General features: G+C 36.6%; 1 protein-coding gene across 1 annotated transcript in view; it reads left to right on the top strand.

Moving 5' to 3' along the window:
* LRP12 (LDL receptor related protein 12) overlaps positions 1 to 17,130 on the top strand; it is a 49,763-nt gene that overhangs the window by 14,123 nt on the left and 18,510 nt on the right. Inside the window, exon 2 of the mRNA XM_065629512.1 lies at positions 14,728 to 14,784. Within this exon, the coding sequence (XP_065485584.1) occupies positions 14,728 to 14,784 (57 nt within the window). The remainder of the gene's footprint in view (positions 1 to 14,727; positions 14,785 to 17,130) is intronic.

Genomic DNA, 17,130 nt, shown 5'->3' with positions numbered 1-17,130 from the left:
TGTACAATGTGAGACTTTTTTCTTACTGGCTCTATAGAAAGCAGGCATGGAAAGTGCATTTAGGGTCATACAAACAGCTGTTATCCTGCACTATGGCATCTACACATAATTGTGGTTTTTTTAATTTCTGTAACAAATACCTTGAAAAAAGTCAAAACCAGAATCTATGTAGTAAATTACCTGTGTGTCTACTTTAACACATTTCAAGTTTTCCAGTGGTAATTTGTGTGTCTCAAGGAAGTAGTTTGACAGCGGGGAAAAGATATACTTAAGTGTTTTGAAACAAACTTTGTTCTGCCTTCTTTGACTATTGTTATGTACTCTGTGGCTGTCTCAAAAGCACTGCACTCTGCTGAACTGCAGCTGCCTAAACTGGCTGTCAAGTCGAATGCTTATTCAGCTCTACAGAAAGGATTTGTTTGCTTCATTTTGCAATTGTGGAGTCATAGTACTGTACAACACTCTTGTTTCTAGTTCCTTACAGTGAAAGATTGTGCTTATCTTTTCTAACTACTGGGAATCGCTGTGGCAAGAGGCTCCAGTACCCTGCAGTACTGTGCAATGTGAAAAGAACTGTTCTGGCTGTCAGATGTGCACTTCTTTTCATCACATATAAAGGTGGAAGTGTTAACTATCTTTATATTGCAGTTACTGTTTTACAACTGTTTTTGCATAAGCTTTCTTGTCTCTCTAGCTGCCCTCATTACAATTAATCTAATTGAGACTTTTCTAAACACTTCCTGAAGTTTCCACTTTGGGAGAGGGACAAGCGTGGCGTTCAGAAGTTTGAACTTTGTTCTGAGTGATTTGGGGGGAGAAAGGGAAGATGAGGCACGATGAGGAGCGTTAGCACAGGACACCTGTTAAGTCAAAGTTCTGTTTCACTTGGTTTTACTGTCCTGTTGATCTGCAGTGTTTCTTTAGTACTGATAGCTTTATCACTTATTAACATTACTCAAGTTTATCTATTCTTTCCTTTATGCTTTCCACCACCTGGGTAGATCTGTGCATGGGAAACACAAAGCCATCATACTTGCTTTCTTCAAACCCTCTTGATTCTGCTGTGGTTCCTATAAAGCATCTGATTGTGTTTTGGCACCTGGTGGGCTGTGATGTCCAGTTGTTTTATGTATCTTGCCTTTTTTACTGTCCTTTCCTTTACTAGATAAAAAATGCAGCATATACAGTTTTCACAAAGCAGTGAGCTCTGTAGAGCAAGAGTTGGTTTTCTTGTTTGTACAGTTCCTGACACAATAAAGTTATAATCATGATAAATGCTTATTTGTGCTGTTATGAAAAATTGCAGCAATATGTTACCATGTTTTACAGATGTAATAAGGCAAGTAAAGAAGATTCCACATTTTTTGAAAATTTATTTTTAAGATACTGCATAGCGTCCGAAATAAAAGGGTGTTTTACTCTTTTACAGGTGTACTCATGCTAATGTGTGAGGTATGACACCAGCATCATTCTTGCAGGACAAGAATCACAGAATTAATAGCAGATAACATGGAAGGGGGAAAAAAAGGAAAGATCTCCTTTCCAAAGAGAGGGAAAGAAATACTAGTTTGGGTCTTAGAGATTTGCACCTGTTTCTCTATTATTTTTAATCATACAGGGTGTTTCAAAAAGATAGATCCAATTTCAAAGCAGTAGTGATTTCAAATTGGACACATCTTTTTAAAACACCCTGTATAAATACATATAGGCTACTACTAGACTTAAAATATCCATGGAGCTTCCTGAAGTTTTCTATTTTAGAATCAACGACTTGAATAAATGCAGTAGCTGTAGCAGAATTTTCTCAAACAGCACATAGGACTTGCATAAAACACTGGACAGAAAGTAAGTTTTACTGGATTATAAATGTTACTGGACATTTCCTGATCATTTGTTTGCTTTCAAACTAATTTGTTTGAACAAAAGAGTGTTGAAATAGCAAGGTTGCCACACGCAGAATTCTTACATGGTTGCCGATCGTACTCATGCAAGTATGTGTGCACACATGTTCGTACCTGGCGTATGCCTTGGCTATTTTAAGATCTGATTCTTAATTAAAGAAGCTATTAATCTGAGTAAAATCAACTTCATATCTTGCAGGCAATCTCTTGTCTTTGAATAGAAGCAGTTCATGGTGCATTTTGAGGAATGCAGTATGTTATAACTGGCAAGTTATAGCAAGTTCAGCTCTTATTCTTCCTAAGTCCTGAAGATATTTAATAAACAGCATCGTTTAGGCAAGTCTAGAAGATTAGTTCAGCTAGTTAATAGCCTTTGCTATCATAGTGATTGAGACTTTGAAGCTGAAAAGTAACAGTAGAGAAACAGTTATGTGTATTGAATGTCTTTAAATAGTGAGAATGGAGGCATCTGTATGTTGTGGTTCCCTTGAAACTCAGTGACATCTCCACTTCTGTCTTCTATAATTAGAATAGGTCATATCAATTTCATTATTCTGAATAATTTTGCACATGGGTGTTTGCATGACATTAACAAAAAGCTTTGTTTTACAGATGCTGAAGGCACAGGCGAGAAGTGCATTGCCTTAGGAGTTCTCCAATCCTTTGGCTGTGCTTTTTACTGTGTTGTTGCAGTCCATATGAATGGTGGCGTGCTGAGTTAGGAATGTGTGCAAGGTTACTCCTACAGTTTAATTAATTTAGGGAAGCATTAATAAGGGACAGAGACTGTCCTGTATTACTGGAAGATAGCTGGGCAGACTGTATGATGTTTGGTGTAAATTCAGTTTCAGTCTGAATAGGTGCTAAGGGTCTAAAAACCCCGGTTGCCAGACTTTGCATAAACAAGTCTGCACAAGTATTTGCAAGGTCTGTGGTTTCTGTGAACTTTTTTTGTAAATTAAAGAAAACGAGCTTTCTTGAACTCTGTAGTACTTTAAAATTCTATCAGAAAGAAACTAAAACACATTAAAGAGTATAAAAGGTTGTCAACATCAAAGTTTTATTTCTAGCAATAAGTAGCAAGAACGGAAGAAAACACAGTTTTATCTTTCATATGAGGATATTTTTCCTGATGCAATAAACATGCTGTGCGTTTATGATTTTTATATTTGACGTATGTGCAAAATGTGCATGTAAATATACTGTTGCTTCACCACCCTTTATAGTAAATGGCTTGCATTCAGTTCAGTTTTGTCATTACAGTGAATGCAGCTGGGATGCTTTGCAGTTAATTCTAATTTATTGTTGTTGCCTTCATGAAGGCAGAGTTGAAACTCGGCAGATATATACTGTTGACTCCAGTATTCCCTGGTTTGCTCAGGCCAATATTCCAGAAACAATCTAGCAAATCTGGAAATTACTGTTAGATTTCTTGATCCCCCTGCTTTTGCTCTAGTCAGAAGTATGAAATTTCCTCCTTGATTTCTGCTTGAATTGTAACATCTTAGCACATCTGTTGAATAAAGACTTAAATAGATTTAGTAATTTTATTTTATGAATCCAATGAGCTTTCTGGATTTTGAGACCATTATTCTCTGGATATATATTAGGCAGTGATTTTTATTTTTTTTCCTTCTAACATGACTAGAATTTTTCTTTCCCCTTCTGTTTCGAGTATTTGGTCACATGAGATGTAGGCTCTATAATACAGAAAACACTGCTTCACTGCTGCTTCTTCCTTTTCAAACATCCTCGTGATTCTCCCCTGCCCCCCAATATCAAGTACTCCTACACTACTTGAGTCTTTTTTGGAAAAAAATCAGTTGAAAACTGAGTCATGCTGTCACCTGGAACTAGAAGCTTCAGTGTTTCGAGGGTTCCTGGTAGGTATTCATGGGGTAATAGCAGATAATATTTTCATTTCTGCAAGCTTATAATAGATTTATGATGACTGCTGTTATTAGTTTATGAATAATGATTTCCTTTCTCTGTTAACACTTTTTCAAGATCAAATCATCTTGATCTTGATCAAATCATCTTGATCTTTTCAAGTCAAATCATTTGAAGAAAACAGGATAAGCAGCAGTATTATATTTTAAGAATATGTATCCTGAGCCCTGCTTTAACTATCTAGCTTCTGATAGAGGCATAAACCCTTCTGGTTGGCTGTAGATGTTTGTTTGGGGTTTTTTTGTGGTGTATTTTGTTCACTCATTTGTTCTTAATATGCTGTATGTAGGCTCTTGCCTACTGCCATTTGTTCCTGTAGCTATAAGGAATTAAGATGCGCATCAGTCTAAACCTGCATGGAGCAAAACCAAAACTAAGTTTTTTACTGCAACAGTGATTTAAAGAAACTGTAGTAGACAAAAATACAAAGCATGTGGACAGTATCAATCAAATCTGAAATGCTCTTCCCCCTACTGTATAAGCACCGTGCAGCCCACACATCGAAATTTTCCCCTAGTCTGGCACTTCTAAAATGTGAAATACTTTCAGTATCTGAAATGGAATTTCAGAAGAAAAGAATAGTTACTGAAGTAGAACATGTACAAAGGCTCTGAACAGTCCTTTGTTTAAATAATTGAGTTTTATTATTTTAAACGTAGTGGTTTAAAATAGCTAGAAACTTCCGCTGTTTTCTAGTTTTGTAAGTAATACAGCGATGGAATGTTTTCAAATAGGAGGGCAAATTATTAGGTTTGCATTCGTGGCATTCAGTTAAGAATAGACACCTAAGCCTTATAAAGGAGAATGTTTAGGGATGGGTAGACATTGTGGTCTCTCTTGCTTCCCCTGCCCAGCCACCCCTACCCAGTTTCTGGTCTACTCCCTTTTCTTCTGATTCACCCCTTTTTTATTTTTTTTTTTTAAGTTACTTGAGATTTAGCTGTAATTTAATAGAAAATATTCACTGTTTGAACTGATTGATTTTTAGTAATCTGCTTTTTTTTCTACTCTTAGTCTAATCTGAAATACTGCACCGGACCAACCACCTGAGAACATGTGCAACTTGCAGGCAATGGTCAGTGGAGTAACTACCCTCATACGTGGCTGGGCAGAAGCGTAGGGTTTGAAATGAATAGAACTACTTATGTGCTTAAAATCAGGAATCTTGTTGAAGCTGAGCCAGTGTCTCTGCTAGATTTCCAATTTCCACTGCTTGCTGCCAAGTATATTAGAGCTGTCTATAAATAGTTTGTGGAATTTTTCAGTGAGAATAAAAAAAAAAAGCCAGGTTCTTTACTGTCCCCACCTTTTCTAACTACAGCTGAGAAGTTTGAACTGGTTTTTCTGAAACTTTCACACAAAAATCCTTCTCCTAAGTCAAGTTGGTTTAGTTATTAATTTAAGTTTTTGTATTTTAATGACAATACACAAAAAATCGTCTTGTGGCATTTACAGGTATGACTGAATGTGGTTGCGGTTGATTTTTTTTTTTTTTCCCCTCCATGTGCAGCATTAAATCAGAGTTGCTACAGTTTCTACTCTAGCTTCTCTTTTGCAATCTAGAATAAAGGAACTTCGGGTTATCTTGCTCATTCGGGGTGCAGAGGTCCCTTTCAAAGGTGTTTCCTGTTCTCTCTTTTGTGAGAGTCTCTCCTGCTGGTACAGCCAGAGCAGAAGTTTGTGCTGCATGAAATACAGCCAGGGACAGAATTGCAGGTCGCTCTCTGTTTGATTGGCAACAAGGCAGAGCTGTCCCTTCCTACAGAAGGGAGAAGCAAGAGTGGAAGGTGACTGAGAAGCCACATCTGTAGAGCAGGAGTGGGAGAGCTCACGTTGTAGACTGTAGCATCTTCCGAATGTTTACTTGATGTATCCCAGTGGTGCCAAGGGTGTTTGGATGCTCCAGCATCATCTGGCTGGCAGCATCTATGTAAACTTTGCATTATGTTAGCATCTCAGTATGGTTTATATGGAATTTTGTAAATTTTCTTTTGTGTGTTGCAACAGCATTCGCAATTGGTGTAATATTAGTGAATAAAGTACGCAGCGCTTAATGAATCCAGAAGGAGAGCTTGCATTGCTCATGCTGAATGACCGTGGAGGCTCTGCAGCTTATAGCTGAAGTTGAGGTGGAGCCTCCCTGGCATCACTGGAGCTGTGGTGGGCAGAGGTCCCACTGCTGCTGTTGGGTAGCTGGGGCTGCCTCTGCACTAGCACATCCCACAGCCTGGCAGGAACGTGTTTGTGGACTAAACCAAGTTATGCTGAAGATCCAATGCTTGTGCTGTGTACACTTCTGAAGGGATTTCCTTGGACTAGCTCTGGTGTGGCCCAGAAGACTGAGTACCCATTATGAGTAGGAGGGTGGCATCTAAAAGGAATCCAGTTTGATGGTTCCAAGGCCACAGCGTAATGTGAACCAAAGCACATGAAAAGGAGCAGATCAGGAAACTGAGAAGCATGCTCCTTATCTGAAATACCATCCTAATATAGACAAATCCCAAGTTAACAAAATAAAATTATCAGGAATAAAGGATATATTTTCTTTTGATAGAGAAGTTAATAGATCTGTTATGACCTAATCATTGTATATTCTTCAAATCAAAGCATTGACTTGTGTAGTGAACTTAGGTGTTGTGTTTTATTTTAGGGTACCTGTTTTAATAGTCAATTTTTGAAGAATGAACTCAGACTTTTTGGTGGGGGTAATAACATTGCAATGCTAAAGAATGTAAAAGAAGTAGACTGTTTTTCTTTGGAGATGTTTAAGTCAATGTTATCATGATTATAGGAATAAAGGTATGAGCTGTTGCTCACTCAAGTACTGATTAACTTAGAGTTTAGGCTCTGTACAGTGAATATAGATTTGGAAACTTCCTGGCTGTGCTTGTTCACCAAAAGATGAATAAAGATGTGTTTTTCAAAAGTGTCATGCAGCTACATGTCATTTTAAGTTCTTCTGTGAGGAGAAAAGGACAGTGTAAGTGTGAGGGGGTGATACAAATACACAATGCTGGACAACAGATTTTAACTATACAGTGCAGACTTTCGGCAGCACCATACCCATTGTTTTACACCCAAGCAATAATTTTCTAAGCACAAAATGGTAGACGTTGGTGGTTGTAAAAAGAAAAAATGAGAATCTGAAACCTACATAAAACAATTCAATTGCAGAATTGATTCTCTAGTTCTTGTCTTCATTTTCTAAATAAAACTACATCACAGTTGGGCTAAAATAAAAACAGTACTACATAGAATAACAGCATTGAGTATTGTAAACAAATGCTGTGCTTTATCTGTTTTTACAGTGAAATTTTATGTGCTTATTTCCTGCTTTCGTATCATAAACACATTTAAATAAGCCACTATTTCAGTACAGTTTCATCTCTTAGTAATTTTTATTCTTTCCATAATTAAATAAATTAATTATGCCATTGTAGTATTTGAGTATACAACACTTTCATTTTGCATGAACATTAGCTTTCACTGTTTGAAATTTTACATATATTTACTGTATCTTCTTTGTAGCAGATGTTCTGTTATAGGGATTTGGAATAAATCTTGTAACTCTGTTGCTCAGCTTGCCTTTAGTAGAGAATTCTGGCTGATGTCTACACAGCAGTAAGGCTTTATCTCAATGTTTCTGTCTATTGCATGTGTAATTTTACATTAAAAGAAAAGGTTATTTAATCCTTCCCTACCTGAAGGATAATTTACATCTTGCTGCACAGCTTAGTGCTGTTTCACAAATGACCACCTGAAGTTCCTGTGACTCCAGTACTTAACCCTAAGGAAATACAGAAGAGAATTGCATATAGCTTGTTAACACCAAACTATTCATTTAAAAATAAATAACACAAATTTTGTCAGTATTTCTTGCAGATTCTTCAACTAAACTGGAGATTATTGATCAGTTAATGCCTAAAATTCAATACTGTCACTTGTCATGCTTTTTAAATTGCCTTTTGTCATGAAATACGTCAATTTATGCAGAAGCATGTGTTGCCCCTTTGTCAAGGAAGTAAGCAGCAACTGGGTATAGGACAAAAACTTCTGCTCAAAGACGCAGTGCACTATATAAAAAGAACAATAAGAACATGAAAATATGAGATGACTGTGGATCGTGAATCTTGAGTAGTTAATCCAAATACATATTGGTGCACAAATGTGCTAATTTGATTTTATGCATATCTCTAATCAAAAGGATGCAGTGATTGCAAACTAAGCCATCAGAAGGCAGGAAATAATAAAATGGTGTCACCTGTAAAGGCCGTGACTGGATTCTGTAGGAATCTGAAATGACACCGCTGCTTTGCCTTGTTGCTGAATATAGTTGTAACAAATGTCACCTGGCTTCAGTGGACTGTGCACTCCGGGCTCTGCCGCACCTTTATTTGAAGCATTCCCTGTAGCAATAACACTGTTTATTTCATGAGCTGTTCTGGGAGGGTAAGTTTCAGATGCTTAGACTGCTGCCTTTTTTTTTTTTTTTTTTTTTCCCTTCGCTGTTTACTCCACTTTCAGTTCCTTGTCTCTTGTAATGTTAAGTTGCACATGTGGCTCTGTTCCTGTCTTCTGAGGAAGGCAAAGTCTGAATTTCTGTGATACAGTTTAGCAGTGGTAGGAGAACACGTTTGCAGAGATAGAAGAGAAAGTAGAGGAGAAACCGTATTCTCAGAGACTCTTCTAGATTATAAAGGCTGAAAAACGAAGTCTAGTCCCTTTGGTACCCTCATGTTCATTTGAGATTATACAAAGTGGGGTTTTTTCCTTAATTTACTGTGTACTACTCCTGCAGTACAGAAGAGTTTGGCAGCAGTATGACCATATACCTATGGATACACCTATGGATATGTAGCTCTTTGCTGTTGTTACAGAATTATGTTAAATGCTAATGCATTTAATTCTAAATGTGCAGTAGTTTAACAAATGTATGTGCAAAGTGTTCAGGAGATGAGGAGCTTGTGAACAATGACCCGGAAGACTAAGGGGCATCCTACCTAATTTTTTTGGCTTATTAACTATGTGTGACCTACATGTAAATAATTCAATATTGTATTTTGGGTTACATACTGAACAAATGTGTTCGTCATAGAATGGTTTGACTTGGAAGGGACCATTAAAGATCATTTAGTTTATCTGGAGGAGGGCAGCCTCCCACGTGCTCTGAGCTGTGCCATCTTAACCTTAGGGCAGCCGTAAGTGTGACGGATGGGGCAGGCTGCTTTTGCACTTAACTCCCACGGACTCGGCAGACGAGTGTGACTGCGGTTCAGCCTGACGTGCAGCGTCTTCAGGTGGAGCTTGTTTCTGCACAACTGTGCTTAGATATTTGAAGGAGGTAGGAGGTGGAATGGCCACTTGCTGGGACCGTCACAAGATATGCTAGCAAAGGAGTCATTTCCAGGAAGCATGCTGGAATATTACAGAGGCATTGCGGATGTTTCCAGCTCCCACATCTTTAGATCAAGAAGGATATTGCTATTTTTGGAGTATGGCATCATAGGACCATTGCTGAGTGGCTTTTTATTGGGGTAATAAGTAAGGCGGAACCAATTTGTTCATGGAAGTGTATAGTGAGATCAATATTTTGGTAGCATCATCCACACTTGGTCAGTTAGAGGCAAAATTTGGTGAAGATTAATGCAAGGGAACTTCTGATGACAAGAGGAAGTATAAACAAGTTAAGCTTACTCTTTGTAAGGTACAGAGTGGACAGGAATTTGGGGAGCAGGATGGAGAAAGGAGGTTTGATCACGAAGTATGTTGTCTAAAGTAAAGCAAGTTGAACACGTACTGTGATAAAGGCTGTTTGGAAACTCATGATGATGTACAGGAAGTGCTGTTGATCTCTTGTCCCTCATAATTGTGGTTCCAAAGAAATTTCCTGTCCGGTCTGCTTATGTAACATTAATTATGCACCACAGTACCTTTTAACTCCAGGTAGTTTAGAAAAAGCTCTCTCTTCATAGCCATTCTCTTCAATTTATAGAGTTTTATTTATAGAGGGGTTGTTAATTTGGCTGTTAAAGATTTTAGCTTTGATGGAGATATGTGTGAATGATTTTTTTTTTCTTTTTTCTTTTTTTTTTTTGTGTGTGGACAGTAACTACTTGGTCTGACAGCAAATATAAAGATAAATGTGGTGTTTGCCACTGTGGATTTTTTTTCTTTCCCTTTTCATTTTTCATTTCAACAGTCAAGTTACTTTCTGTGTAAAATACAATCTGAATTTAACTGAGACCCAAGATACATGATGTTCTTCCAAACTGAAGTTATAAAATTTGATTTTACAATCACAGTGGACAAAGTTGTATGTACCAAATATTTTGGGTGCACTTTTACAATAGTCATCACTTCACTGTTCGTATGTGTTACTAGTTTTAGTCAAAATGAAATTAAAACAGGATTTTCATTCAAGAGTCGTTATTTGCTATCAAATATATCAGTATTTAGATAAAATTACTGGTCTTTGTATGAAACCTTCATGTATCTGGAATACAGAAGCCTGTCTTGTTTAATCTGAATGTTTTGACTAAGAGAGACAATTATTGGGGGGTGTGGATTTGCTTGGCTGTGCTTTTTGAAAACTGCATGAATTTGAGTAAAAATTAAAGGAGAAACTTATTTCAAGACTGTAGGCTTAGTTTTATGCTCTGCAGTTATATGCAGATAATCTTTTGATGCTGTTCCCATGCCGCGCGCGAGCCGAGCTGCGCAGGCCGCGGGGCAGGTGCCGTCCCGCGCTGAGGGCTGCGGCCTCGCGGTTTGCACCACCTGTCTGAGCATCACAGCTGCTGCCCAGGCTTCAAATACATGGAACAAAGGGAAATTGTTTTTTTTCCAAACATGTTGTGTTTTTCAAGTGTGAAAGCATGTTTTTTCCACGCTTTCCCCTCATCATTTTCCTTTGCACTTTGGTCGAAGTGTTTACTGCAGCAACATTTTCCTTATTGCCAGCCCCACTCCCCTGACGTGTGTTTATTTTCCTATCTGTGATGGAATTCAGATGATGTTAGTGAGTCAAATACCTTCCCAGGCTACGGTTTCTGTTGTCTGTTTCTGCCTGCTTCCAAGACAAGACAGCATCTCAACCCAGAGGATTTGAGGGAGATAGAAGAAATTGGCAAAGGTCAAAGGGACCAGCTTTGGGCTGTGAAAATAAAATTTTATGGATGAGTCCATCAGAATCAGAGAGAAGCTTTGACCATAGCTATACTTTGAACATTTAGGAGATTTTTAAAGACAGTGAGGGACCTCAGAATTCAGAGATTGTTCTATACTGTAAACATGTTGGTAAAGAATCTAACTAATTTAATAACCATTTTGCTGATTTTTTTTTTTTTTTTTTTTTTTTAATTGCAGTCAAGGAATCTTAAGAGATATTAACAGCAGTGATGACAACAATCTCACGGGAACTTAAATGGAAAGACATTGAAAGTAGTTTCTATACCTTTGTTTAACCTGTAGGTTACCAGAAGTTTAACATACCTCATATCCTATTTACCAAAGATTCTATTTTGATTTTTCTTTTTTAAGGAAAAAAAAAAAAGGCATTTACTATCTTGAACCTTGTCCTTTTGAATTTTTAATTTAAATGCTGTTGCTGACCATATCTTAAGTTGCAGGACTAAAGCTGACATACATTTCTGTTTAATATCACTTAAAATAAATGGTCCATTTGTTATAAGCCTTTATAAAAGGAGATGGGTATAGCCCTGGTTACACAAGTGATGTTTTGTTTTTTTTTTTTTTGAGATGTCACTGAAACAAAAAGTGATGGAAGATGTCAGTTTTTGAAAACAAACCTCTGTTTCTTGCAGGCAGCATGAATTTGTGCAGGAGCTTCTTGATGTGTCTCTTCCAGCGCTGCACTTTGCCACATGTACTTAACCAGCTCCTGTGACTGATATGGGCAAGCTTTGTGTCAGGTTTTGTTAGGTGGCACCTGGTTCAGTTTAAAACTTCAGGTTCATATGGGAATGAATAGTAAATATTTCTTTAAAACATCAGGATTTATGAAAACTTACTGGTGACCTAAGAATTTTTTTATATATACTCTGCTGTATTAAATAGATAGACTAACAGGAATTTCAAAGATAATTATGCTCCCATATCTTAATGGAAATTGCTGATCTGTTGTCTGGTATATTGATATTCTAGTGGGCTCAGTTTATATGGAACCATGTGACATAATTGTTGAAATCATATAAAGATTATTGCCTAAAAATTTCATAAAGGCGTCAGCAGTTAATAACACTTACATGGCATCTAGACACACTCTATTTCAGTGACAGTTTCCAATAAAAAAGGAAGCAATAATCTGAGAGGTTTTCTAAGATTCATCTTTCCTGTAATGAAGGATTATTGGGAAGGATATAATTTTTTAGAAAACCCACCTTATTTTGATATTATGGTACTTGGATCTGAGTTGAGGCTTCATCATCACAGATTAGTGCTTCTTCTGACTAATCACTGAAGTTAGTTTGACAATAAAAGCAACCACTTTATGTCAAGAGATTAATTGTTAGATCATAAAGTTTATTTAGATGGAAAATATTAAAGCGTTCTGTTTTGGATATTGACTTAAGTTTTTTTCTTAACCCTTTAATTCTAAGTCAATGCGTACAGGATTTGGATGCAAGTTCCCATTTTAGTATGCTTCCCATCTGATTTATAGTTTTTTCTCTTTTTTTTTATATATACATTGTTTTTATTCCTATCTATCTCTTTAGTGTTATGTAAGTATTTTCATGTTTTATCATTGTATTTTTATCAGAACTCATTTCATTAAAATTCTGGGTGTTTTGTTTTCCTGGTCTTTACATATAGTCAGCTTGTCTATAACTCAGATTCTGGGGTGTCAGTGTAGTGCCCAGATGCTGACTGTCTTCAATGTAATTACTTTGGGGTCTTTCATATTTCTAAATGTTTATGAATTCCTTTTTTGTCATGCTGTTCATTTTCAGTGTTCAATAACAAATAAAGATATAGTTGTATGTGCTAATAACGCCTTTTTGAAAATACAGAACTGGTGAATAATCCCTGCTGTAATTTGATAGATGAAATATCAGTAAGCAATTTTTAGCTTAAAACAAGAGGTCTTGAAATGTGTTAATGTTTTCCTTATGTTGGTGGAAATAATAGAAAACAAGACAATCAGAAATGTGCTTCTCTGGAAAAAGTTACAAGTAAAATCACTTTACAGCAAAGATGGTGTTTATGTTGTAAATTTAGAGCTAAGTGTTACTGAAGACATTCAGCATGTCAGTTTATGTGCAAAATGGATAAATTGTTTGGAGAGTAGCTTTTTGAAACTTACGGGTGTATTTTACTTTTGAAAATAGTTTAATTGGAAAGTAGTTTGTCACTGATACATTATTTTAAATTGTTTTAAAATACATCTTTTGAACATTGAGGGGAATTGTTATAGTGTGAAATTTTGCTTTAAAATGAGACAAAGCAACTTAGTATGTAAATATGTGCAGTGAAATTAATACATTAAAAATGGGGGAGGAACACATCACTTAAGAGCCCACAAATTTAGTTGTGGGTGGGATTTTTTTTTGTGGGTTTTGGAGGGTTTTTTTTAAAAAAAAAAAAAGAAAAATTAGACTCGCCCTTTTTCTACACATTCTGATCATCAGATTTCTAAGATTATTGTGTCTTCAGAAAGTAAAAAACTATGTTTGTGCATTTGGTGTCAACTCTGGGAGCAGTTTCTGAAACATTTTTATTTGCTCTCACTGCAGCGGAAGAGCATTGAGATGCTTGCTTAGATGTGTATGATCTAGGTCAACTCTAACAGTCTTTAACCTTGGTATAAAATGAATTTTATATTCTTCATGTATTTAACGTTCTTGTTACCAAATGTACCACTCTTACATTGCAGTACTGGTTGAACAACTGATTTCACATGTGTGAAAATCCGTGTGACATGGCAAACCTTCAATATTACAAAGCTTTGAGGGACTGAGAGTTGTGGTTTTAAAATTTGCTTAGTGATGTATTTTACATTTTAGATTCACTGCCTATGAGCTAATTTATGAAAGCAGCTCTCACCTGAAATGCCTGGGAGATTTTATTAGAAATTTGTTGTAAAGGGTAAAAGAAAGGATGCTCACTAAAGGAGAGGAGCATGAGAGCTGTTCAGTGGGAGAAACATGCACAAATAGCCACATTGTGTAATAGGGCTGCCACCTGTCAGCCGATGTATTTGCTGTAACAGACTACTTCTACTTTGGAGGAGTACAAAGTAGTACAAGATTCAAAGGAGTAACATGTTGCCTCTTACTCTTGATGACCACATGGGTCGTCTTGTTCATCCTTGCAAGTATAGTTAGTTTTAATGAACATCGATGGGGAGTTACTCTTGAAGGTAGCTAGTTCCTGGCTATACCTGAAATGTCTTTTTGGATAAAAGGAATAGGCTACAATTCATTATGGAGTAGGTGGATGCCTTTCCCTGGGTATATTTATTTGTACAGCATTCACTTATAAATCTTGATATGGGAGGAAATGGGGAAGATGCATTGAAATAAACCTTTCTTGAAAATAACATTTGATGCAAAATCTGCCGTCTAAAATACCTGAAGTTTCTCAAAACTCTTTACCACTGTCAGTCTCTTGTTCCTTAACTTTCTAGTATATTTAATTTTTCCTAGTACGCTAATGAGGCTTGTTTATTTTCACTTTATAGTAACTTTTTCTCTAGTTTTTCTCTTCAGTTTTATCATGAAATGAATGTAGGACCTTTAATGTTTAATATTAATTAAAATTATTTCAGCTTTGTTCTTTCTGTTCTGTAAAAGGGTATCTGAAGAATTTTTACAAATTTTATCTTGGAAATTAGCTTATTCATTATGTTTAATTTTAGGAAATGGTGCTCTTGCAGAACATTCTGAAAATGTGCATATTTCAGGAGTGTCAACGGGTAAGTCATTTTTTGTAATGTTTAAATTTCATGCATGACTTAAATAGTAAATATTGAAAGCCACCTGGTATCTTATGAAGAGATATTTGGCTATAAAAATTATTACTGCCTTTTGCAGCATGTAATAAGGAATGAAGCAACTGGAACATGGAAAAATTCTCATAAGATAAAATTGATACCTGCATGCTCATGAACAGATTATGCCTTTCTAAGTGGACTGCTTAATTATTTTTCCATACAAACATTGAACTAAGAGAAAAGTTGGTTTAAGTTGAATTGATATTTTCTTTCCACAGGGAAGTTTTTTTTTTCTGAAATGAAATTTATTGAAATGTAATTTTGGACACTGCTACTATCAAATAATATAAATCCAGGAGTTATGCATTTCACCTGATTAGATTGAAGCAGTAACTGAAACTACTGTACACTCGACTGCACAGTTTCCTTAATACAAAAAAAAAAAAAAAGAATTTTAGAACTTGTGAAACTGAGAAACTGATGAGATGCTGGGAGAACATGGAGTATAAAAGCAGCACACGTTGCTTAAAGGTTGCAATGTTCTCTTCCAGTGAGTCCTTCAGCCTCCCTTGAGCAGCAGCCGTGGTTGGGCCTTTTCTGCCTTAGCAAAGTGACTGTCTGTCCAGTGAGGCGTTTGGTGATACCAGTGTCTGATCTTTGTTCTTCAGATGTTAAGCAGTGCCAGCTAAGCTGCTCTTTGTGTTTTACACATCTGTAATACAGATTCTAAGAGTATGTGCGGATAGGGAGACAAACACTCTTCTTCAGTGGGCAGAAGAATACAAGCCTGGTTATTTTCATAGGGAAGCTCCCACTAATCCCTGGAAATCAAACTGATTTTCGTGCTGCTCTTCTAAAATGAGTGCCAAAACGCAAACTTGTCCTTTTTATCAATAGTTTGCACGTCTCACTGTAGTTGTCCTTGCAGTATAACTTCAAACATTATGTTGCAAATTGTGCATGCAGTTAGGTTTTTGGATAAATGTACAGTCAGTGGATGGTCTCTGTTACACTGTATAATCTTCTTTTTCCCTTCCACTGTTTGCTATTCAAAGACCATCAGAGTCTATAGATCTTTGCTATCTGTTTTTGTGCTGCATCATGAAGAATGTTGTTGCTTTTCACCAGTAGTAATACACCAAGTACCATCATACATGGTATATTATGGCACACTGCAAATTATAAATAACGGTACTGGTACAGTTGTTGCTGGAGTTGGATGGTATGAAATACACAGGCAACCTAAAATCTAGCTCTGCAGCTTTCTGGATATGTTTTAACATACATTTTAACAACCCTTCACCCCTTTGGTTGCTGCAACAGTCATGTCACAGGTCGCAGTACAGGCAGAAAAGCATCTGCTGGGCAGGAGGTGAATGGAATTTTTGACTCTGCTTGCAGAACTTTGGCCAGCATGCTTGAATACACGGTGCCAAGGAGAAGAGAACACAATGTACTTTGTACACAAAATAACAGCAGCTGGTAGACAGACCTTTAACTACTGAGAAGAAAGATCCAGTGAGGGTTCCATTTAAAAATATTAAAAATATATATATATAAAAAAATATATATAAAAGAATTTCTGGTGGTCCTGTGTTCTAAAACAGTTTTCCAGCTGGGGAAAAAGAAATATACTCTTAAACCTTCTGTCTTAATATGAAGTGAAAATTCTTCACTGGAGAATTTTGAGATAATGGAGATGGCAGTGGTCTGTTAATGAAAACGTGAAGAAAACGTGTGGGCAGACCCAGCGACGTTTTCCTTACATACAGCTCTTTGCATGTATGTCTTAAATTTTAGGTATATGGCCATGTATAAAAGATGGGGATGGACCTAGATGATTTCTGAATTCCTTTGAAACAATATGTGTCTCCCAAACATGTTTTTGAACTTGCAGAGTATATATTTCATCAAGCATACCTGGACAGCTTTATATCTATCAGAACAATTTTAAGCAGAGTTTCTGTAAAATAGAACCAAAGACATCTGGCCTTTAATCTTTCTAAATCCAACTTTAACTTGGTGTTGAAACCAACGACGTGATTTTCTTGGACAGTTGTTACTGAGAAGGGATTTAAAATAAAATGATTGTCTTGATGGTAGATTTCCTGTCATGCTGCTGCTGTAAGGCTACATGACCTACCTTACTAAATTATGTTTTAATAGCACAGACCTCTGTGGTCTTTGGTATTTATTCTTCTGCTGTGCATTATATCTGCCAAGTTGCAGGTACATCTCTAATATACGAGCACGCTTTTTCTACCAGTAGCGATAATGGAATGTTGTCTCTTGCCTGTAAGCTATCACTAGAGAACAAGTGTTTATGCC

Source organism: Caloenas nicobarica, chromosome 2 (genome assembly GCF_036013445.1).
Source record: "Caloenas nicobarica isolate bCalNic1 chromosome 2, bCalNic1.hap1, whole genome shotgun sequence".
Classification (NCBI taxonomy): Eukaryota; Metazoa; Chordata; class Aves; order Columbiformes; family Columbidae; genus Caloenas; species Caloenas nicobarica.
Note: the sequence above shows the minus strand (reverse complement) of the source record. Positions and strands in the feature narration are given on the sequence as shown.